Source organism: Paroedura picta, chromosome 14, assembly GCF_049243985.1.
Source record: "Paroedura picta isolate Pp20150507F chromosome 14, Ppicta_v3.0, whole genome shotgun sequence".
Taxonomy (NCBI): Eukaryota; Metazoa; Chordata; class Lepidosauria; order Squamata; family Gekkonidae; genus Paroedura; species Paroedura picta.
In genome coordinates, this window is record NC_135382.1 from 2,311,709 (window position 1) to 2,334,541 (window position 22,833).

A 22,833-nucleotide genomic window follows, 5' to 3' on the forward strand; every position below is an offset into this window, starting at 1 on the left:
GCAGCTGCTCGCCAAGAGCCCCCCTCCCCCCCGCCCGCCAGTGAGCTCCGGGCGAGGACGAGGGAGGGGGCGAGTTGCGCCCTCCTGCTAAGGGGGACCCCGCCTGGCCCGCCGCAAGGCTCAGAGGCGCGCTCCTGGTGGCCGACCGGGCAGGAAACCTCCCGGCCCCCCACCCACCGCGCAGCCCCCTTGCCTGGCAGAGCTGCCCGTCCCCTGCCCCCCCTCCCACGAAGGGACCAGGAGGCCGCGCTGAATGGGCCGCCGGGGAGCGCGCCCGCTCCGTCCTGAAGCGCTGCGACATTCATAGCCAGCCCGGCGAGCCCCGCCCGGTGCTCCCCTGCTTGACTGGGGCTGCTCGCCCCATCACGCAGCTCCCCGGCCTCACCCGCCCTCAGTCCAGGCTTGCCGGCAGCTTTGGGCACAGACCTCGGGGAACCTGAATGGGGGGGGGGCGGCCTTTCCCATCGAGGAGCACAAGAGGCCCCTGAGCCTCGTCCCCCGAGGACCCGAACGGCACCACCCAGCAGCAGCCCAAGCCCCCTCCCCTTTTGGAGGGACATCTGGGGGCACCTGGCAAATTGTACAATACTATTTTTGCGTTCTATGAAACTTTTTGTTGCTCCATATAGACCAAATTTTTAATGAACCCCCCCTCCCCCCGGACAGTGGTGGTCCGCTTTACCAATGTTAAAATCTGGTCACCTTACAGCGAGCTGGAGTGGCTGGCCATTGGCATTCTGTACCCCCCTCCACCGACGGCGCCTTTCTCCCCCAGGCAACCTGCAGCATGCTCCTCCACTCCGCCTCACAACAACCCAAGTTAGGCGGCTGCGGGAGCATCAAAGGTCCTGTGGGCCTCGCAGCGGTCCAAGGTTGAGGCCGGGCAGGGCGGGGAATTCCTGGCCTTTGGGTGAGAACTGGCTGTGCCCCTCCCTGCCCCCCCCAGCTGGCGCCAGGCGGCTCCCACAGCGAACAGAGCAGACCACACGCCCGGGGGGTCCTCAGCCAGGCAGAAGAGACCGTTTATTGCCCGGCCGCTCCTTCGGCCTGCGGGCGACCATGTGAATGCGGACGGGCGGGCGTGCCAGCCGGGGGGGGGGGCGTGAGCGAGCATGGTGTGTGTGTGCGGGGGGGGGGCTGGGCGGGGAAGGGCTGGTGGAGGGCATGCTGCCAAGGGGGGGAAAGAAGCGAGAAGTGTTGCACCGCGCTTTCCCGGGCCCCAATCTGCCCGGGGAGCCCCGTGCCGCTGCCGCCGGACTGCTGAGACGCCACGATCAGTTCAGTCCTGCGCCCCTCCTGCTCCCGGCGCTTGTTGCGCAGCCGTCTGCACCCCCCCCAAAGTTCTGTGGCCCTCCTGGGCCTTGCCTCCTCCCCCCCCTGTTCGGACGTTAGGAGCAGAACATCTTGCTGCCTGCTTTCGAGAAGGGCAGAAAGTCCTTGCCGGGGTCCGTCTGGCCCTTGAGCATGGCGGCGCCCCCCGCAAGTGAGCGCCCCAGTGCCCCGCTCTCCAACAGGGCACCCTTGGTGCCCGCCCACGAGACGGCGGTGTTGCCCAGGGCCTGGTTCAGAGTACTGTGCCGGAAGAGGGGGTCGTGGAAGACGCCGTCGACCCAGTTCCTGAGGTTGGTCACGGGGGAATCCCTTGGTGGCCGCTCGACTGCGCTGCCTGCGGGTGAGGCCAGGGCGGCACTCGGCGCGCCCTGCTGACGCTTCAGCATGCAGGACGGATACTCCGCGGCCTGCGGGAGAGAGGTGGCCGTGTGCGCCAGCGACCAGATCCTCGGCTTGCCCCCGCTGCTGCCGCCGCCTTCCAGGAGCTGCTGCACGTAGCATCGCTTGGCCCCGCAGCTGGCCCTTGGCTGCCGGGCGCCCAGCAGCTCTGCCGCCTCGCAGCCCTCTGCGCCCGTTGTCGGCTCTGGGCGGCAACTCTGGGCCTGCTCCAGGGTAGGCTCCTTGCAGGCTTCGTCTGCGCCCCCGTCGCTCTCCACCTGGCCAAAGGCGGGCGCCTTCAGCTCCCCCTCTGAGCTGTCCGATGCCAGCGGCTCGTAGTCCTCCAGGTCGCTTAAGGCCAGCGCCTTGTCCTCCTTGCTTGCTGCCTCTGCAAAGGGGAGACAGAGGTGGTAGTGACGCGCCCCAGCACCCCGCTCCGAGCCCGAGTCCCCCCTCTGGCGGCGGCTGGCCCTTGCTTCAGCTGTCCAGCTGGGCTCCCTGGGACAGGGGGGCCGCCACCAGGACCCCTCAGGGAGGCTAGAAACAAAGACCGTGCCTCGATGCCGGAGCCTCGATGCCCCTGGCAGAAGATGCCAGGGCGATGCCCCCAGGGACCAAGCCACACCATCGGAAGACTCAGCCCGGCTGGGAGAGCTCAGCAGAGTTCAGGCGGGGGGGGGGGTGTCTCCCCACGCAGAGGCTGGCCAGGGCAAGACACCTCTGGATGTTTCTAGCCTTTTAAACACCAGGAGGGGTCACTGTCAATCAATTGTAAGTTGTCAGGAAAAACACCCCTCCCCCAAAAAGTACATTTTAAAAAACGGAGCTATAGTAGGTGTGTCTTAATTTACCTTTTTACAATCATAAGTTAGAGGCCCCGATCAGGTCAACCGGGTTAATAGCCATGCAAAGCCTCCCCCCCCCCAGTCTTGGTTACCCACACAAAACCCCGTTTCTAGCCCCCCAGGAGGCAGGAAGCTCCTTTCTCCTCTGGCTCTAGAGTGGAGGTAATGGGGGGGGGGCAGCCGGCCAAACAGACCCCGGGACTTTCCAGCATTTCGTGGCTCTGGGTCCTTGGGGTCCCAGGGCCCCTGGCTGCGGGTGCTCACTTGTGCAAGGGGCCAGCACTTCCCTCCCAGAATTCACTGCCCTCCAGGAACCTTGTGATCCACCAAGGGACCTGGGAGATTCCCAGAGGGTCCGGTCAAGAGAAGCAGGTGCCTTCGTTTTTCAGGAGTGCCTTAACTCAAGCACGCCCTAAGGTTTACGAACGTCCTCGCCATGAAAGGCCCTTGTGACTAAAGGGCCTTTCATGGGTCCCTTTGCCCGCTTCAGTCTGCGGCCCCCTTCCAATGTACCAGGCCCCCAGGGGGCTCTAGGCCCCCTTTATTATGGCTGTCTTATGTTTTTTTTTGGGGGGGGTTTGTTTTGTTTGGGGGAGCTTTTTAAAACCGTCCGCTCTGTATTGGAAATGAGAGTGAGGCTGACCAGCAACGGTCTCCCCCGCCCTGTTCGTATTGCTGGAATGGCAGCCTGCAGTCCGAGCTGAAGACAGCCAGACTCTCTGTTGGATGGCATATCGGGGCAGGGGGGAGGACAGCCAAAGCCCAGCCCAGCACTGGAGAAAGTGAACTCACTTGGCTGCGGGGTGCCTTCCTCAGTGGTGATGTGCCGGGCCTGGGGGCTAGCCCTACAAGTCCCGTCCCCACCCCTCAGTCCCTCCCCTCCCCGCCTCGCCATGGAGCTACCGGCAAGTGCCTGGTCCTTGGGGCCGTTGGGGAGCGCCCCTCCTCCTCCTCCCCCGCTGCCCTCCTCCTCCTCCTCCTCGTCGTCCTCCTCCTCCGGGCCGTCGTAGGGCCTCTTCTCGTCAGGGCCCTTGTTGCGGGGGGGCCACGTCATCTTGTTCTCCTTCTTGAGCCTTCTGCGGGCGTTGGCGAACCAGGTGGAGACCTGCGTGAGGGTCATCTTGGTGATGATGGCCAGCATGATCTTCTCGCCCTTGGTGGGGTAGGGGTTCTTGCGGTGCTCTTGCAGCCAGGCCTTGAGGGTGCTGGTGGTCTCCCGGGTGGCGTTCTTCCGCCGCGTGCTGCCATCCAGGGCGCCATACCTGCCGCGGGCAACAACAGGGAGGGGGAGGCAGTCAGAGCAGGGGCACCAGGCACCCCTCCCCCCAGCTGTGGCCCTCAGTGGCAGCTCCCAAAGTCACCAAAGATTAGCGACTGGCTTAGCGGCTAGCCCCGAACGAGTGAGGCCGGCCGCGGACCCTTCCGTGTCAGCCGGCTGGATTGCCGGACCAGGGTGGGCCTCCCCTGCGGCTGGCTGGCATGGAAGGCTTCACTGCCACCCCCTCTCCCGCTGAGTTGAGGGCTGAGCCTCGGCTCTCGCGGACCTTTGCATTCCCACGGGGAGGGTGTTTTGGGAGACCTCCTCCCATCTGGGTGCTGGTGGGGCCCTGCTCTGGACGCCCGATCAGCCTGCCCTCGGCGCCTCCTGTTAGCTGAGCAGGGTCAGCCCTGCTTCGGACTGGGATGGGGGGCCGAGGGCGGCTGCGCAGAGGCAGGCCGGGCCACAGTTCCCCTCTGAGAAAGAGCCCCCCCAGGGCTTGCCAGAAATCTCATGGGGGGGGGGGGAGAGGCACAAAGGAAGCTGCGCTCAGACGCAGCCCTGAAGGGAGAGCAGCCGCCCCGGCCCCCTTTGGGAGAACCCATCGAAGTGACCCGGGGCTGCAATCGTTAATGCAAACCTTCCTTCCAGGCCGCCCCCTCCCCCTCCCCGCCCCCCTCCTCCGGGAGATTCGTTAACGAGAGAACGAGCCCGACCGGCGGGGCGACGCCTGAATATTTCATGCGCCTCGTCTGAGGAAAGGTCAGCCGCCCCCGCGGGCTTCAAAGGTTGCCGCCGCCGCTGCCGCCGCCCACTTGCCTCGCCTGCCTCAGCCCAAGGGCGGGCAGAGGGAAAGCGGTGGAGGACCTGAAGTCCGGGGAGGCGGCGGTGAGGGCCACGCTGGGCCACGGTAGGGGGGCCTTTGGGAGGCCGGCCTTGGGAAGCGAAGCCATCCAGCGCTGGGCAGCCAGCCAGCCAGCCAGCCGACAGCGGAAGCCGCAGCGCCCCCCGGCTGGAAAAGGCCTCGAAGCCCCTGCGAGCGTTCTCTTCCCACCTGGCTCCCGAGCCTGACGGGAGCCCCGCGGGACGGAGGAGCACGGCCCTCGGGCCACTCCCCCTCAGGCCACTCCCCCTCAGGCCACTCCCCCTCCACCCCGTCTTCCCTGGCAGAGCCCACTGCAGGGGGCTGGAGTGACCACCACTGAGACAGACCCCTGACTCTCGCTAGGCTTTTGGATCCTGGCTGTAAGGAACGCAGAAGGCTGTCTGTGACCCCGGCTACTTTATCCACCCCACCACCCCACGAAGGAGGTCCAGATCAGAGCAGATGCCAGGGAACTTCCAGGGCAGCGGGGGGGGGGGGGGTCAGGCCCTGCCCGGGCCAAACTCGACCCCACCCACCCGCTTTCGGGCCCAGCAGACAAAACGGGCAGAATGTTCTGGATCAGCGTGGCCCAAATGCAGCCTGTGGCGCCGTGCGCCTTCATCGCAGCTCGTGGAAGCGCAGCCATTGGATGCCATCCCCTGGCTACTTGAGCAATTTCATTTCACCATAGAAGTCACCGGCTGCCGGCTGCCGAACGTGTTTCCAGCGTATTCCGGGGCTGCAGGTGTGCGAGGAAATCTTTGGCTCGGGACAGCCCCGTGAGGCTCCCCGTGCAGCTTTGTGCGGGGTGGGTTCTCCTGGGAGCTGGCACAAGCTTTGCTCCAGTCCTGGGTCAACGGGAGGGACTGGGATCAGCAGCCGGCCTCACCCAAGTTTTCAAGGCAAGGGGGGAGCCGCCGGGCCCATCCCTAGCCAGGGCCGTACAGCCAAGTATTAACCCCCCCCCCGCTGTGCCTTGCGTGCAGACCTCCAGGCCCCCAGGAGCCACAGAGGGGAGGCGTTGGGCGCAGGAGCCCTTCCAGAGCGCCCCACCCTTGCTTCTTTTTCTCAAGCGGCTGAGCTGACCTCCCCTTGTCCTGTCCCTCCCGGAGTCCTGGTCCAGCGGTTCGGGAGAGAGCGCGGCCGAAGCAAACGGGGACTGGAGGCAGGCGTGTGACACAAGGACTGTATGACTTGTGTACAAACGGAAGTCAAAGGGGCACTGCACACAGAATCTCCCTACCTGTGGTCCTTCATTGACCCCACACTTGTTTTATACCTGCCCAAAGATACACGGATCGCGTGGCTATCTTTCAATGGGGAGAGAGGGGTGCAGGAGGACCCCATGTCAGTCAACCAGCCCCCCCCCACGGTTCCTTCCTGCGGCCGTTGTACCTGTCATACTGATACTGGCTGAGCGTTGGGTCGTAGGGGTAGTAAGCAGCCGCCTGAGTCAGCCCCGCGTGCGCTGAGCCGTTCCCGTCCTTGGAATCGAAGCTGTTCTGCAAGAAGTAGAAGAGGCGGGCACCGGTCAGCACCGCCCGGCCCCCAGCAGCGGCAGGCAAGCGAGGCCCGGGCAGCCCAGGCCATGAGGAGAACGCCAGCCAAGCGCATCGGGGCTGGGAAGATCGGGGCTGGGAAGAGACGGCGCAATCTAAGCCCAATGTGGCCAAGTTAGTTCGATGGGCCTCACCACGTTCCCCATTGCAATATGAAGTCAAGGGAAGCAGTCCTGAAATCACCTTCCTCGGAGTAAGCTCCATTGAGCAAACTGGGAGCGACATCCGAGCAGACCTGGCTGCCAACCTGGCTCCTGCTCCTCTTGCCCCCCCCCCCCCAAAATAGCCTTGATATTTATGCCGGGCTCCCGTCGCCCTTCTGCCCGGTCGCATAAGAACTCTCAGGAATGGGAGCCAGCTGCCCCCCCCCCAGAAATGCTGCAGCCGCCCCCCCCCGAAAGAGCTCTGCTGCTGCCCACGCAGGATCCTGCGCCGTGGAGGGACCCCGACAGTCATTTGCACCTCGATTTGCCCAAGCCTCCTGGGCCTTCGCCACCCAAGACGGGGCCATTAGCCCTGCCGCTGCCCGCGTCCTGCTGACGGGGAAGATGTCTTGCAAGGGGCCTGATCCGCCCAGGATTCCTGCATCCCTACAGAGGCAGCCGGGGGGGGGGGGTCTGTTCTGTTTCTTGTCATGCAATCCATCCTTGATGAAAATAACAAAAGCAGTGCTGCCGCGTGGGGTATTTCCTGCTCCCTCCAGGATGCCATATGAGGGGGAGGAGCCCGGCCTCGAGGGCCCATCCCGTTGCCCTCCCCCCTGCTGGCCCGGCCTTTTCCACCCTGGTGGAAAAGGGCACAGGGAAGTCCAGTTGAAACTGTGCTCAAGCGTCTTGGAAGAGCCCCAGCCAATGGGTGTCAAAGCAGCCCAAGGGGGGAAGCGGGCATTTGAGGACCCAGGGCAGGTTCCGGCCTGCCTAAGGCCGGTGGGGAACGGAAGTGTCGGCCAGTGCTCTTTTTCTGAGAGAGCCCTTTCATGCTAACAAAGGTTTTCTGAAGCTCTGAATCTGAGAGCTCCAAAGGAATCTGCGTCTGGTCACAAAACCACTCTCTGCCAGGGACGAGGAGCAGGACAGCGGTGGGGCTCCTCTGGAGGAGGGTCCCGCTGAGTTGCCCTCTGGACGTGTCCAAAGATGAAGCTCGCTGAACTGGCGCGTTCATTTTACCAGTGAGGAATCGTGAGGAGGGAAGGAAGAGGGGTTCTTTCTACAATCTGCCCCTGCCCTCCTCAACATTGCCTGCCTCCTAGGAGGCGCGGCGCATGCTCAGAGCCCAGCACCTTGCACAGGTGGGGGTGGGATCCTTGCAAATAGCAACAAAACTTTTTTGCACATCTGGATTCCGCCTCCCCCAAGGTCTGCCAAGAGGGCCTCCGACCTTAGTTGTGCAGGCCTCTGAGGTGACTTGGGATTGCCAGCCAGCCCTGGATCTGGTGCCAGGACACGCGAGGCTTTGAGCATGGCAGCATCTCTTGATGCGCAATTTCGTTCACCTGCGAGGCACAACTGCATCCTGTCTAAGCTCCTTTCTACTTGGGAGAGTTTCGTGGTCTTCAGCCTGGCTTGGATCGGGCCCACTGCGCTTATGTAAGGCGCATGCAGACCCCCCCGCCCCCCGCTATTTCGTGGAAGGGAGACAGCAGCGGTGGCAGTGGGATTGACATTTATGGGCCAGGCGGCCAGAGGACTTACCAGCGAGTAGAAGGCGGAGGCTTCACTCCCGTAGGCGACATAGTTGCCGTAGCCTTGGCTGTTGGCGTAGGGGCTCCCGTAGACGCCTAGGGCGGCCGCCGAGTTAAGCTCATGCCTGGCGCTGGCCAGCAACCGGCTCTCATAGACGGGGCAGTAGACCGGAGCTGGTGCCGTGGCCGCTGCGCCCGAGTCTGCCAGAGTGCGGCCGGTGGTCTCGCAGCAAGTAGTCAAGGAGTTGGTGGTCATCAGGAACTTGGGGGAGAGATGGAACAGGATCAGCCTGGGAGGGTCTGTTAGACGCCCCACCTTACCCTGGGCCAGTCACCTCCGATCTGCCTAACCTCCCTTGCAAGGTTGTTATCAGGACTGAAGGGGAGAGAGGAGGAGGCATGTTGCTTCGAGCTCCCGTTGGGGAGTTTGGGGGAGGAAGGGGAGGAAGGGGAGGGCTGGAAACGCAAGGGCTCCGTGGCCCTGAGCTGGTCACTTTCCTCCTTGCAAATGTTTCCACCCAGTTTTTATGGGGACGGGTTGGGCCCGCCTTCTCCGTTGGAAGGGATCCTGACAACCTGCCTTTTTCCTTACCGGGTCCAAGGAAACCGAAGGCGAATTTTCCAGACCCTGGATGGCTCCAGCTGATGTGAAAGGACTGACTACGCTGTGCAAAATGATCTTATCCTTGATGCCTATTTTGTTTGTGGATCGCACAGCGAACAGGCGTCCCGTTCGTTGCTGCCAGTTCCCACGTGCAGCAACGGAAGAGCAATGTTCTGGGCTTGTGGCGATGCCAGCTGTGGTGGCGCTGGGGAAATGGCAGGCCTTCTCTGCCCAGGGACCACCACAGTCCGTCCACCCGGATGGCCAGGCCAGGCCAGGCCAGGCGGGCCCGCCACTTCCCTCTCCGCAGCCCGAACTGCACCTGGGTGTGCGCCAGTCCCGCGGGGCTCCAAATATCGGAGCTCTCCACAGCGCTCTGGCCGCCACAGATGCACTAAAAAGCATGGTCCCGAAGGCGGCAGAGCAGGACTTCCAGGAACGGAGCGAGCCCAGCGGAAGCCCCACCCTCCCCGGCCGAGTGCTGCTCCAGAGTCCTCCTGCAGAATCCCTGCAAAGGGAGCACGTCCCTCTCCGAGAACCCCCGAGGAAGACGCTCTACAGAAATCGGCGCTGGGGGCCCGGCAGACCTGGCTGCCAAACTGGCCCCTAAGACCCGGGCATGGGAGGGGAGGAGCGCGCTGTGCTTCCCCAGGGGCTTCCATCCCAGGACCAAGCGCCACCTGCCCTCCCCCCCCTGGGTTCTCCCCCCCTCCTGGGAGAGAGGGGGGTGGGATCCCGGCGGCGGGACTTACCTGGGGTGCCGAGGAGTAGGGGTACCCGAACTGGGGGTAGGACATGGCAGCCGGGGGCGTCCAGGGCTCCAGGGCCAAGCGGGAGAAGCGTCGGGGCGGAGGGCTCCAGCGGCAGCCTTCCTTCCTCCCGGGCGGCAGGGCCTCCGTTGACTTCCCTGGGCCTGGGAGGACCAAGCACAAAAGCGCTTTGAGTTCCGCGGCGGGGCTCGGGTGCTCTTTCCGGCGGGAGGGGCTTGGACTGGGGCGGTGGATCTTCGCTGTGGCGCCTTGGTGCCCTGCCGGAGAGAAGCGCTCTTTTGCCCACCCGCAGTTGTGGAGGGGAGGGCGCCCGTCAACCTCCCCCCCCCCCGCCGTGGCTGAAGCACACGTGGCACCTGACGTCAAGGGGGGACCCGTCAGAACTTGGCCGGTGCATGTGGGGGGGGGGTGTGCCTGGGCGCGTGCCTGTGCATGTCTACACAGGGCATGAAAGCGGGCCCAGGGGTGCAGGCAAAGTGCCAATTTGAACCCGACGCTTCTCAGCTGAGTAACGGCATTACTGAGCCACCCCCACCCCTATTCCAATCTGTGGCCAACTCCGCTCACACCAGATACTTTGCCGCAGGTGGACCCAAGCCCCGGAAGGGTACAAAGTGCTTCGGAAGGGTGCCCAGGAAGGGGCAGCTGCCCGAGGCCCCCCCCCACTTCCAATGGGGGGGGAGGCATCTAGGCCAGGCGCCCCGGCTAGAAGCGCATCTCCTGCTGCCCGGCCTGTGCCTCCACCAAGGGGTGGATGGTTGCGGCTAAAAGGCAGGGCGGGGGGGGGAGGTGGGGGGGAGGGCGCCCTCTGCCCCAGCCCCTGTATGTGATCTGCAGCCACTGCGCGTCCGGGGGTCTCCGGAGCCGGGCCCTGCCGGGCCAAACGATGCTGACTGAGGGCGTGTCCCAGAAGCTGGCCTCCGGAGAGCTGCTACAAGGCGGGTCGGCCGTCTCCCTCTGCTTCTTCCCCATGGCACCAAACTCTTCACAATTGAACTTTGGTTACCTGTGGGTGGCAGACTGATTTCCTGGCCACACAGTCCCCTTCGGCGGGAAGAATAACCATACTCAGACTGAAGCGCCTTATGTGCCCGGGAAGTCTTCATGGCCCTACAGCTTCTAGCTGCTATTTTCTAAGACTACAGCAGGACAGCTGATCATGTTATCTCTCTGTGTCCTCCCTCTGTCCCTCCCTCCCTGCCGGCCCGCAGCACTCTTATGGGGATGCGGGGCCGTTGCCAAGGCCCGGCGTGGCATCTTGAAATGACACTGGGCGATGGGCCGGGATGGTCGGTCGCTTCTTCGCTCTCTTCTAGCTGACAGATGCCTGTACAAAATTGCATGCCCAACAGAAACCGTTTGGTGAGGTGACTTGGGATCGCTCGCTGTCACTCTGTCCCCGATTCTGTTATTTCAAAGAACGGGAGGGGGAAAGGCCTCTGGATGCTGTCCTGGATCTAGCAGCGAATTTGTGCAAACGACACGTGTGTGTGTGGGGGGGGGGGTTGTGTGCTCCTTCCCATGTGAACGCTCCCAGAACCAGAGTGCGTTGCGAGGCGTCCAGCTCAGCTCCGAGCTCATGAGTGACCAGGAAGCTTCAGCCTGGAGAGGGTGGAGGAGAGGCCGGGCAGCCGTTCCCCCCAGTACGTGCAGGCCCTGGCCCTGGAGGGCACTAGGATGAGACAGGAGCTTCTCGCTGATGTCACAGGGGCACCTGATGTCATTTAGTCGGAGCTAGGACTTGCCGGCTGTTTGGGGCTGAGGCTGGTGCGGGAGCTGGGCTGCTTCCCAGTAAGCGTGCCCTGGACGGAAGGAGCGCCTACCGGTTTTCAGCAGACCGCAGACAACGAAGGGAAGCTGGAAGAGCCCCGGGCGCCGTGGCAGTTCTCTCTCAAGAGCTCGCCGGGGTGTGGAAGAAGCCCAGCCCAGCTGCCGAGCAGGTGAGCATCTTCCAGTCCCAGAGGAAGGCGCTTCCCTGTGGCTCCTGAGAGCCCTCCGGGGCCTGTCCGCCGTTCCCGGTTCTGGCGCCAGGTTCTCCATCCCGGGGTGTGGCCCAGGAGTCCCCCTGCCCTCTGCAGGCTGAACTCGAGCGTGGCGCCCAGACTTCCGCAGGCCTTCCCAGGGCACACCGGCCAGGGCACTGCTTTCTCCGCCTGCCTTCCGTTGTGCTCCGGTGGCTCGGGAAAGACCCATGAGCGGGGCCCGTGGGAGACTGCGGCGTGCCTGTGCGCGTCCGGGAGGGCGGCCGGGGTGGAGGGAGGCGAGCGGGGGCGTGCCGGCGTGCCGGGTTCAGGCCTGTGCGGCGCCTCGGGGTCCCACGCTAATTAATGATGACGATCCCTTCCTCTCCCCAGCTGGAAGATTTGGTGCCTCCCAGGGATGGAGCTGCCCGCTCTGACAGCTCGATTGCAGGTGATGGATGACTATCCCGAGACCGCAGCACACCTCTTCGAACCAGCTCTGCTGCGTAATTGCTATAATTTACCGCGGAGGGGGATGGAGGAAGTGGTCCCGATCCTGGGGAAAGGGGCTCCAGGGAGATGACTCTTAAGTAAACGGTAGGGGTGCTTGGAACGCAGATGTCCCCTGCGCCATGGGGAAAAATAAACCATGTCTGCTGAAACAGGAGTGGGGGAGGGGAGAACCTTCCTTCTGGGGAACTTGAGCCTGTCTTTGTGGTGGGCCTGCCTGCTCAGGTCTTTCCCAGCCCGTGCCAAGCGTGAGTGTTCAGGGGAGCCCCCTCTCCCCCCAGGCGATAGACGAGCCCTCATCTTGGGCGCCCGGCTACTCCGCTTGCTGCACGTGGCGCCTATGTTGCTTAGCCGCAGCATTCCGAGAGCCACTTCAGCGCGATGGCTTGTGCTTGGTTCTGCAACCTGGATTCCTTTTGAGGTGTTTTTTGGAGGCTCTGGCCTGTCTACCGATGACTCAATCAGAGTCGGCTGCCTTGAGCGCCACGGAGACCGGCGGACTAGAAATCGGGGGACTGAAAAGGAACCAAATGTGGACCAGGAAGTTCACTCCGCCAGGCAGGCCCATGCCGAGGGGGGGCGAATCCAGTCGTCATTCTACGAACCGGCTCAGTCCCGTCCCAGCGGCAGCCACCTTGCGGACTCCAGTGGGCCTTCCGGAAGGGAATCTGGGTGCGGAGACTCGGCTCTGACCGCGGGATGCCACGACCCACGGATTCCCGTCTCAGGGCGCCCCTGCCTGTCCTGCCACTCCGGGGGAAGGGGGCTCTGGTGGCGCACCAAGAACGGCTGAAACGAAAGCCGGTGCGCCGTTGGCATGGACTTAACTTCTAGGGGACAGGGGGGGGGGGGGACACCTATCGCTTTCTTGGTTTCCTCGCGAGAAACGGGTTTCTCTCCCCACGTCCCCCTCGGCTCCCACGCCCGGTGTAAAGGGGCTCTCCTTCTTAGCCAAGCCACACCGCTCGACTTCCCTGGGGCCCAGGAGCGTAGGGCCCGAGCAGAGACGTGCCTTGCGGACAAGCTCTCTTCGCCTGCCCGGCTCCCTCCATCCCAGGACTCGGCTGCTCGGTGGCGGACTCGCGCGGCTACCTGTCGCCCCCCCCTCTCTGTGCAGGAGCGCCCCGGGATCCTGGCGGGCCAAGCCCCTGTCCAGCCACCCAAGCCCCGCAGGTTTTCTTCGGGGGTGGGGGGCTGCTGAGTGCAACATGCAGGTGTGGCATTCAATGATGGGCTGCCGAGAAGCCTTTGCCCCCCAGGCACTGGCGAGGGGCTCCAGGCTTTCGGTCCAAAGTTGCTTCTCAAGCCCCCCCTTGCCCAATGCCACGACTCCCTTGAGCGCCCCTGCTCAGACACCACCCCGCAGCGTCCGCTGGAGCCAATGTGTGGAGTGTCCGCTCCCAGCACGAGTGCAGAGGACTGCGCCGGGGATGAAACTAGGGACTCTCAGGCCGAGCTCTGGCCGGGCTTCCTGCCAAGGCAACCGGCAAAGGTCTGGCAGGTTTCGGCTGCACACTTACGCGCGCTCCTCGGAAGTCACGGGGCTGGCCCTGGCTCTTGACCCACACACTGACCCCTGGGCACCGCTGTTGCAGCCTTGCCCGGTGCTTCCCCCTGCGATTTGCCCTTCCTCCGCCTCCCACTCAGTCCCGGCCAAAATAGCCGCTTTGAGAAGCTGCTGCCGAAGGGAGCGCTGTCCTTTAGGCCCCCCGAACGGCGGCCCGGAGCAGTCCACGGGGAAGGCGGCGGTGGCGGGAGAAGGACAGCCCCAGAGAGCGCTTGACCTCAAGGAGGCAAGGCCAGCCAGTCTCCAGATCGGAAGGCAAGAAACGAAACCCCACCAAAGATGCCCAGGATCCCCCGCCCCCCGCAAAACAGAAAGCGGCCGGAGCCTACCGAGGCAAACGGTGGTGCCCCAAAGCAGCCAGTTCCAGCGATGGGACAAGCGGCGCCGAAAGGAGTTCTGCGGCCTCTCCGGTTCTGCCGCTTCCACACGTCGAGAAAAGGGGCCAGGCAGACCTTCCTCACCGGATGCTGCCGGACGAAGGGCGCTTTAAGCACTCCGAGAAGGAGACGTCTCCGGTTGCTCCACAGGCAGCGGCACATCGCCCCTCGCGCCGTCCACGCGTGGAAAAATCCTCCCCACCTGCCAGCCTTCAACGGAAGGACAAAAACGCCACATCGTCCCTCAAAATTCTCCTTTCAAGCACAGCTCGGAGCGGCCAGGTGTTGCATCGCCAACGGTTCTTAGTCCGTGTTAAAGGATGCCGAGTAGACCAACTTTTCCAGACAGCTGCCTGACTTTGGAAAGCCCAAAGCTCTTCCGTGGCCTGCCAGGAGGGTCGCCGCAAGAGTTTGGGACACACGTGGTCTCCGGGACGTCACGCGCGGGGACCTCCTCAGCACACCCGCTCCACGGAGTTTGCGACCCTCGTTTTCGCCTGCCAAGCCAGGCGCGCCCGGACAGTCCTGGTGAGTACCGGTGAGCTTCCCAAAAGGCCCATCCCAAGCCAGCCCCTGCCGCCCAACGCCACGGCCGCCCTCCTCTGTCTCCCGCCCGCGCTCCTGTTGAGGAGCCCCTGCCGGGTGGCGATGATCCCCAGCCAGGCAGCGGTGTGCCCCTCCAGCCCCCCGGAGGACTGACCTGTGCTCAGCTCTGCGGAGCTCCTCGCTGGACCGCGGCCAGGGCACCGGGCCGGCCGCCTCTCCTCTGCCCAGCCGCCGCGGCGGGCTTCGGAGCGCGCGGAGACATTGCGCGGGGCGCAGCAGCCCAGACTGGAGCCCACCCAATGCACGACTGTCGACGGTCCTCCGGCGCCACCCTCTCCACGCCAGCCCCCGGCCGGGCGTGACGTGGCACGAAGGGGGACGCGGGCCGAGGCGGCGGCGCTGTCGTGCTGGCAGCGGGGCGCCCAGACCCCACAGCTGCAGGTTTGAACCCGCTCTGCATCTCCCACCTCCTGGGAATCATCCAATTGAGCCCAGCATCTGCACAGGAGCCCTGCAAGGTAGGTGCGCAGTCACTTCCCATCTAGGGAATTAATGGACGTTGTGGAGATTCGAACTGGGTCTTATGAGTTTGCTGCCCACCCCAATCACTACAGTGATGTCCCTAAAAACCTTTGCATCCTCCCCCCCCCCACATACAAGGAAAAGGCACTGACACCCCTCCTCCCGTAGGCTGGATTAAACAAATCCCCCCCCCCCCACGCACCCATGCACCCACTGAGCCAGGCCCCTGAAGGATCGGCCCCCAGAAACCTCGGGAGGCCTTCCCACGTGACTGGAAATGTGGGTCCTACTCACTTCTGTAGGAAGGGGCCCCAGCACAGTTACCCCCTTGGCAGAAAGAGGAATGGCTTAGACAGGCCCGGGTTTTGCGCAGGTTCCCTCGAACATAACTGCTTGGCTTCCCATTGGCTTCAATGACGCCTTTCCCCAAGTGAGCGCAGGAGAGCAGACCCTCTGCAGCGCCATCCTTGCTGAGTCCATGGATCTTGCTCCCAAGTCAGCACACTCAGAATTGCAGCCTTCGCGCAGAGGATCCTGAATCTGCCCTGACCCTCGCAAGCAAAAGTGCACAGGACCAAGCCTTCCCCACTCTCTTTGGGGTGCCTAACCATTGGCCACCCCCCCCCCTACTTCCTTAGCAAAAACTCAGAGCAGGTAGCAGGAAGGAAGTCCCTTCTGGCTCTCCCTTCGCTCCCAAAACGCAGGCAGGACTTAAATGTATTCTCTCTTGTACTTGGGCTGAGACAACCCTCACAGTAGGCAATGCAGTTATTTGAAACCTTTCTCCCTTGGAAAACTCAAAGAAAAAGAGTTGGGTTTTATATGCTGCTTTTCAGTGCCCAAAGGAGGCTCAAAGCGGCTTACAGTCGCCTTCCCTTTCCTCTCCCCACAACAGACACCCTGTGGGGTGGGTGAGGCTGAGAGAGCCCTGATATCACTGCCCGGTCAGAACAGCTTTCTCAGTGCTGTGGCGAGCCCAAGGTCACCCAGCTGGTTGCATGTGGGGGAGTGCAGAATCAAACCTGGCTTGCCAGATTAGAAGTCCGCACTCCTAACCGCGACACCAAACTGGCTCACCACTGGCAATATAAAAACCAAGGCCTATCAGAGGACTCCAGATTTTTCCATCATGTTTCTTTGAATATTTATACTACACTTTTCTCCCAAAGGAGCAAACACCAATGCTTACCCTCTTCTAACGTTTGTTACCAACAAGAACCCTGCAAGGTAGGCTAGGCTGGGAGAAAGGGACTGGTTCAAGGTGGCCCAGTCAATTTCCATGGCCGAAATGCCCGTCCACCCACTGTGCCTTGGGGAGTGGCCCCAGCTTTGCCCTCTGGTTGTGGTGAGCAACCTTGGCATGTGAGGGTTCCTTGGGGCAAGGCAGATCATTTCTGGTCAAATTCCCTAGTGTTCCCAGGGTCTCTCTGGGTGGCAGCCTTCCTGGAGGCCTGCAGGAGCTGTGGATTTCTGCTTGGGCACACCACCAAAGCTCTTGGCAGAGCGGAGAAGAGCTGCCCGGGAAAAGTGGAGCACATGACTTTGCAGGGGGGGGGGTGGCGACTGGCCCTCTGTGCTTGCAGAGGGGGAAGTGGTGCGTGATGACTCGGGAGGGCTTGTCGGAGGGAGAGGGGCACCCAGGCCCCTGCAACCACCATGCTTAGAAAAACCAGGGATTGGGAGCAGGAATTCACATTTCCAAAGGTTCCTCCAGAGGACCTCAGTCGTTGTGAATGGCGCTGCTCCCCTGTGTGTTTTCCCTTTTCGAAGCCTCCAAACTGGAAGGAGTCTAGGAGTGCAAATGGCCAGTTCCCCCATCCCTCCCACACGCAAGCCATGGGTCGCTTGCTTGTTGTGCTCTACCCAAAGCCTCTGCAGTGATGATCATGTTCTCAGCGGCCTGCAGCATGTCATATCAGCCATGTCTTCTGCCGCGCCTTCTGGAGTGTGTTGCTGACCAGTCCGGCCTCTGGGCCCAGGTCAGCCTCCCACCCCCCAGTTACGCCCCACTCCACATCACCCCGCAGTCCCCCCTCCCGTGTTCCTCCTGGACCACCAGCTGCACTTTAAGGCTGTTCCCATGGAAACAGGCCACGTTCTAGGCCTACCAACATATCTCGGTGGCCTCCTCCTCTAGTCTCTCCCAGCCTTCCAATTGAGCTCCCCCCCCCATCCCAGGAGCCTGTGCTCCCTTCTCCCCACCATTTTGTTCCTTTGTCTTGAGGCCATCGGTCCCCCCCTTCCTCCCCCCAGTAGAAGGTTCCCCAGTCCTTCCATTGCTGCTGCATTGCCTGCAAGTCCTCCTGGCTTTGCTGCCTGGGCCTTTGCAGAAGGGCCTGGCTCCTGTGAGGAGGTCTGGCTGGCTGCTGTCCAGCTCCTGGCTTCTGCCACTGCCTTGCGCCTCCTCTCTGTGGGCCCTCTGGCAGCCTCCCTCCCTCCCTTACCACGACCATCACCAGAGCTGCCCTTCTTCCACCTCTTGCCCGAGCCCCGCACGATGGCAGTTCTGCCTCCTTGCCTGGACGCTGCAGCCAGGCCTTGCCTCTCCTCGTCTCCTCGGTGGCTCCCTGGCTGGTGTTCCTGTTCCGGTCTTCCCACTGGCAGTGGCCGATCGCTGCTGGCTTGGCCGTGTTTCTAAATGAGCCACGAGAGGCCTCTGGTCGTCTTCCAGGGACTGGTCTGTGGGAACTTTCTCTTCAAAGTCCATGAAATGAGGTTGGAAGGACTGAAATTCATTGGAAAGCCCTTCTGGGTTTTTCGAGGGAAAGGAAACCTATGAAGTCACCAGTGTCAGCAGTACATATATTTAAATATTAATTAATATTAATTGCTTTCCTGGGACTTATTAGATATCCCAGTGCACGGCTGTATAGGATGGCAAAGTTTTTAGAAGGCAGTCAACATGTGAGAGCTTTGGAGCCTGGCCATTTAAGCTGGCTTTACTATGTCCTAAAAAGGGGAAACATTTTGGGCTGTAGACCTGGGTGGGGGCCAGTTCTGCTGCAACCAGAGGGACTTCGAGATAAGCATCCCCATCCCACCACTCCCCTGAGCAAAGTGGGCTTATTGATTGCACTGTTTACCTTTTCTCTTGGCTCAGATTTGAAGCCTGCCTCTAAAGCTCAGGAGCCTTCTCTTCCTGCAGGCTCCTTGGAGGGAGGTGAGCTGGATCACTCTTTTGGAAACCTTAAATTAAAGGTTTATTGTTTATTGAAGATTCCTTTGCCTTTAGAAGCTGGATTGATCAGAGCCAAAAGAACAGCATGACTGAAAAGCTTTTCTTGTGAGGCAGCACACTGAAGAATGCACTCCAGAAGTAGATTTTCCTGTTTTACACAAGACAATCCACCTGCGAAAGCACACGGGAAGTGCATCATCCAACCTGTGTGGGATGAGTAGGGTCTTTCCACACAAGGACCAATGTTGCCAATCCACAAAGCGGAAACGCTATTTTTAAAAGTGCAATCTCGGCATTATGTATACCTGCTTTTTTAGTGGAATTCAGTAGCGTTTCATTCGTTTCCCACAGGTTTCCGGTCTTGCAAAAATTGCTAGACAGGAAGTGATTTTTCTTGTGCTTTGTCCCGCCCCTGGCCGTCAGTCAAACAAACAGCCGATGGGCGGTTGTTATCATGCACCGGGAAAGCCCCTTTCCCTTTAATAAAAGTTAAAAAAAACCACGTCGCAACGAATATGCGTTAATTCGTTGCAACGGAGAGACCCATCTAGCTGGCAGTTGGCATGTGAGCTGGCGATTCATCATTGCCATGATCCCCCGAGTGAAAAGAAAAATCCTCCCCCTGCACGGGTGCGATTTTTGGCCGAAAATAAAGGGAACTTGCAAACGGGGCTGTGTTGTGCTTGGGGACTTAGGGGAGCTTTAAAGCACTTCTGTGGAGGGACTGTAGCTGGAGAAGCCTCGCTGGGTGAATGAAGCCTCGCCGGTTCGTTGCTTTCTGCTCGCTCTGAGAAAAAAAATGGAGATCACTTCGCCGGAAGTTTGGAGGAGAGAGCCAGGGGGAGGGACTTTGCTGGAACTGCAACAATGGGAACGCACAGGTCTTTTTCGCTACTGTTGCAGTTTGTTTGCAAGAGTGTAGCGCTTTTCGGAGGGTGAATCCACTTTTCCCGATTTCCCTTTAAGCGCTACAACAAATCACTTTTTGTGGGACTGTTTCAGAAGTGTGGCAGATTGTGTGCGACGTCTTGCGGAACTGCAAATTAGTAGCGTTTACAATTTGCAAGCCTTCTGCTACATTGAAGTTGTGCAGAATGGTAGAATCTGTTCGAATCAGAACACTCATAATATTTGAACCCCATCTAACGGGGGTCAGTTTAACTCACAACCTGCTTCATTCAAAACAAAAGCATGTGGATCTCGCCCATTCAGAGGTCCCTCCAAGGCAGAGCAGGCATAGAAGACAATGGGCTGAGCCTGGAGTAAACTGGGGCGACCGCTGAGCCACAGGATCACCAAGACCTACATGGCTGACATCAGCAGCAGCAGCATTGCACCGGATTGTGTGGAGCTTGTTGGTCTGAGTGTGCATTTCCTCTTTTGCTTTTCTGAAAGCCCTCTGTAGCGCCTGCCCCTTTCCTGCTCCCTTCTCCTAAGGTGGCCTGCCTGGAGATCTCGTGGCATCACCATGTGTCCCCCCAACAACAGAGTTCAGTTCCTCTTGGGGTTGCCAATTCCAAGGTGGGAAATTGCAGGGGCTTTAAGGGTGGGAGGGAGGAAACCACCCTTAAAAACAGCCATTTTCTCCAGAGGAAGTGATCTCTATAATCTGAACAGAAGTGGGAATTCTGGGGAATCTCCAGCCCTCACCTGGAGGTTGGCCACCCTAGTCCCCCTTGAGGACGTGACTGCTTTGGAGGGTTGACTCGATGACATTTCCAGAGGGCAAGGCTTTCAGTGGTCAGACCTGAAACACCTTCAGTGTTTATATTTATTTACTTCCATGTCTACCCCAGCTTTCTCCACAGTAGGAGCCACTGCAGCTTACGTTATTCTGCTTTCCTCCTTTTTAGCCGCACAACAACCCTGTGAGATAGGTTAGGCTATGAATGTGTGATTGGTCCAAAATCAACCAAGAAGCTTCTAAAGCAAGATGGGGACTTGAACCTGGGTCTTGCTCTGAATCTCTAACAGCTAGACTTCACTGGGCCTCATAGAATGGCTGCTGTTGAACAGGAGAAAGCAGCCAAGCCTGGTTTATTCACACAAGTGGCATCAAGTTACCTGGAAGTTGCTGCCAGGCCAAGGTTGCCAGCCACCAGGTGGGACCTGGAGAACTCCAGACATCCAGGATTGGTCTCCCTGGAGAAAATGGCTGCTTGGGAGGGTGGGCTCTAATGGCACTCTATCTGGCTGGGGAGGGAGGACTCTCTCCCACCAACCCGGCCTCCTCCTCAGTTTGGTGTCGCGGTTAGGAGTGTGGACTTCTAATCTGGCATGCCGGGTTTGATTCTGCACTCCCCCACATGCAGCCAGTTGGGTGACCTTGGGCTCGCCACGGCACTGAGAAAACTGTTCTGACCGGGCAGTGATATCAGGGCTCTCTCAGCCTCACCCACCCCACAGGGTGTCTGTTGTGGGGAGAGGAATGCGAAGGTGACTGTAAGCCACTTTGAGACTCCTTCAGGTAGAGAAAAGCGGCATATAAGAACCAACTTTTCTTCTTCTTCAGTAATCTCAGGGCTCTCTCAGCCTCCCTCCCTCACAGGGTGTCTGTTGTGGGGAGAAGAATGGGAAGGCGACTGTAAGCCGCTTTGAGACTCCTTCGGGTAGGGAAAAGCGGCATCTAAGAACCAACTCTTCTTCTTCTTCAGTAATCTCAGCGCTCTCTCAGCCTCACCCACCCCACAGGGTTTCTGTTGTGGGGAGAGGAATGGGAAGGTGAATGTATGCCACTTTGAGCCTCCTTCAGGTAGGGAAAACGGCATATAAGAACCAACTCTTCTTCTTCTTCTCACACTCCATTACAAAATCTCCAGGAATATTCCAGCCTGGAGCTAGCAACTGTAGACAGGCCTGGCCCGAATGAGTCCACATGGCTTTAGCCAAGGCACAAGCTTCTGTTTGCACATGTATGCTTGCACACAAAAGCTTATCCCTTGAATAAAACTATGTTGGTATTAACTTGGTTCTGTTACTTCAGACCAACATGACTGCCTACCTGAGTCTAACACTGAGCGCTACATGTATTAAGAATAGTGGATTACATGGACTTGGCTTTGGGTAAAGGTAAAGGTATCCTTTGTGCAAGCATGAGGATTAGTCTGTTAGGCCTCCTTGCAGCTATCTAGTAAGCCTTGTTGGTCAGATCATCCTTCTGCTGTCCCAGACATTGTTGATGTGGAAACATCTGCTGGCACGGCCCCTCAAACGGATGTTACTATGGACATGGCCTCTGTAGTCCTGCCCCATGGACTGCACCAGTAGACAGACAGTGCTGGCGGCCTAGAAGAACAAGTGGTAGTGGCGGCTGGGAAGGCTCAGAGCTGAGCCCCATTCACCATGTTGCCCCCGCTTGTCCTCCAAGAGCACTCCCGCCCTCAGGAGAGCACGGGCAGCCTCGAAGAACAAGTGGCAGCTGGCAAGGCTCAGAGCTGAGCCCCATTTGCCACGCTGCTGCTGCCTTTCCTCCAAAACTGCTCTCACCCTCAGGAGAGCGCCTCGGTGGCCTCGGAGGATGAGTGGATGTGGTGAACGGGACTCAGCTCTGGGCCCCGCCAGCTGCTGCTGCCGCTTGTCCTCCAAGGCTGCCCACAGTGTGGGTGTTTGTGACGGGGCGGTTTGTCCTAGACTCCTAGAATCCTAGAGTTGGAAGGGGCCACGCAGGCCATCTAGTCCAACCCCCTGCTCAACGCAGGATTAGCCCTAAATTAGCCAGAGATTCTGTTTTTTGGTGGGAGGGGCATCATCTGGGCATGGAATTGGGGTCACTGTGGGTCGGCAGGTAGTTGTGAGTTTCCTGCATTCTGCAGGCTGTTGGACTAGATGACCTTGGAGGTTCCTTCCAACTCCATGATTCTATGATCTTAGTACTAGTAGTAGTAGTAGTAATTTTATTTATACTCCACCCTTCTGTGATTGGTTCAGGGCAACTAACAACAACTTTAAAACAATCATATACATAAGCATTAAAACTTTTAAAATGCTAAAACATTTTAACATTAAAATGTTTGTCTGATCATAGAATCATAGAATCATAGAGTCATAGAGTAGGAAGGGGCCATACAGGCCATCTAGTCCAACCCCCTGCTCCACGCAGGATCAGCTCAAAGCATCCTAAAGCATCCAAGAAAAGTGTCCTGCCACTTCCTGTGTCGGCGTGGGGGACAGTTTTTGTTGGGGCAACGCATCTGCCCTGGATTTCTTCCCCCGGGTGAGGCAGCTCAGTGCAGAGGTTCCACCATGCTCTGCGGCAGCGTGTGGCGTTTCTTTTCATTTTTAAATGTGGAGCCGACTGGGGCACTTTTTGTCCCTTCCAGGACGCCATACATGGGGGAGGAACTGGGCCTGGATGACCTGACTATTCCCCTTCCACGTGGGCCTGCCTGACCTAGGCCCCATTAGCATCCGGGGCAAAAAAGGGAATACGGAGATATCTGCGTTTGCTCGTCATATGCAATGGAGGGCCTGGATCGGTTCAGGCCTGGGATGATGCCCATACCATCTGGACGCGAGGATTAGCCCCGCAACCAGCCCAGCACCAGCCCAGGCCTCACTCCCTGACGGGTGAAAACTGGATCTCTGGCTGCCGAATGCAACCTCTTTTCTGTTTCTCTCCCGTTTGTCAGGGACGGTCTTTATCAGTTCAACCAGCTAAGCTAGTTTTAAATGGAAATGTTGGGGATTAAACCCGGGACATGTGTGGATTGTAATAACTTGGCAGTTGGTTCTACCACTTTAGCTGCATATAGCAGGAAGGCAAGAAAGGATCTTTCTGAATGTGCAGCCCCCCACCTCCCACCCACCCACCCACCCCTGGCCCAGATATTCAAGAAGAGCCCTGATGGGGTGGGGAAGACGAGCATAGTTAGTGCACAGGC

General features: G+C 60.1%; 1 protein-coding gene across 4 annotated transcripts; it reads right to left on the reverse strand.

Moving 5' to 3' along the window:
• Positions 1-634: 634 nt before the first annotated feature.
• IRX4 (iroquois homeobox 4) lies at positions 635-14,557 on the reverse strand. 4 transcript variants are annotated; one of them, XM_077310127.1, is made up of 8 exons: positions 14,408-14,557; positions 13,660-13,917; positions 12,369-12,552; positions 9,275-9,435; positions 7,929-8,180; positions 6,074-6,180; positions 3,459-3,817; positions 639-2,098 (listed from the first exon to the last, which is right to left on the reverse strand). In XM_077310127.1, exons 4-8 carry the CDS (start codon positions 9,317-9,319, stop codon positions 1,389-1,391), a joined length of 1,473 nt encoding a protein of 490 aa, XP_077166242.1. In that variant the 5' UTR covers positions 9,320-9,435; positions 12,369-12,552; positions 13,660-13,917; positions 14,408-14,557; the 3' UTR covers positions 639-1,388. The 4 variants fall into 4 exon arrangements, with proteins under 4 accessions (XP_077166240.1, XP_077166242.1, XP_077166243.1 ...); XM_077310126.1 differs by lacking the exon at positions 12,369-12,552 and having other exon boundaries at positions 640-2,098; XM_077310125.1 differs by lacking the exons at positions 12,369-12,552; positions 13,660-13,917; positions 14,408-14,557 and adding an exon at positions 11,116-12,362 and having other exon boundaries at positions 635-2,098.
• Between the last annotated feature and the right edge of the window lie 8,276 nt (positions 14,558-22,833).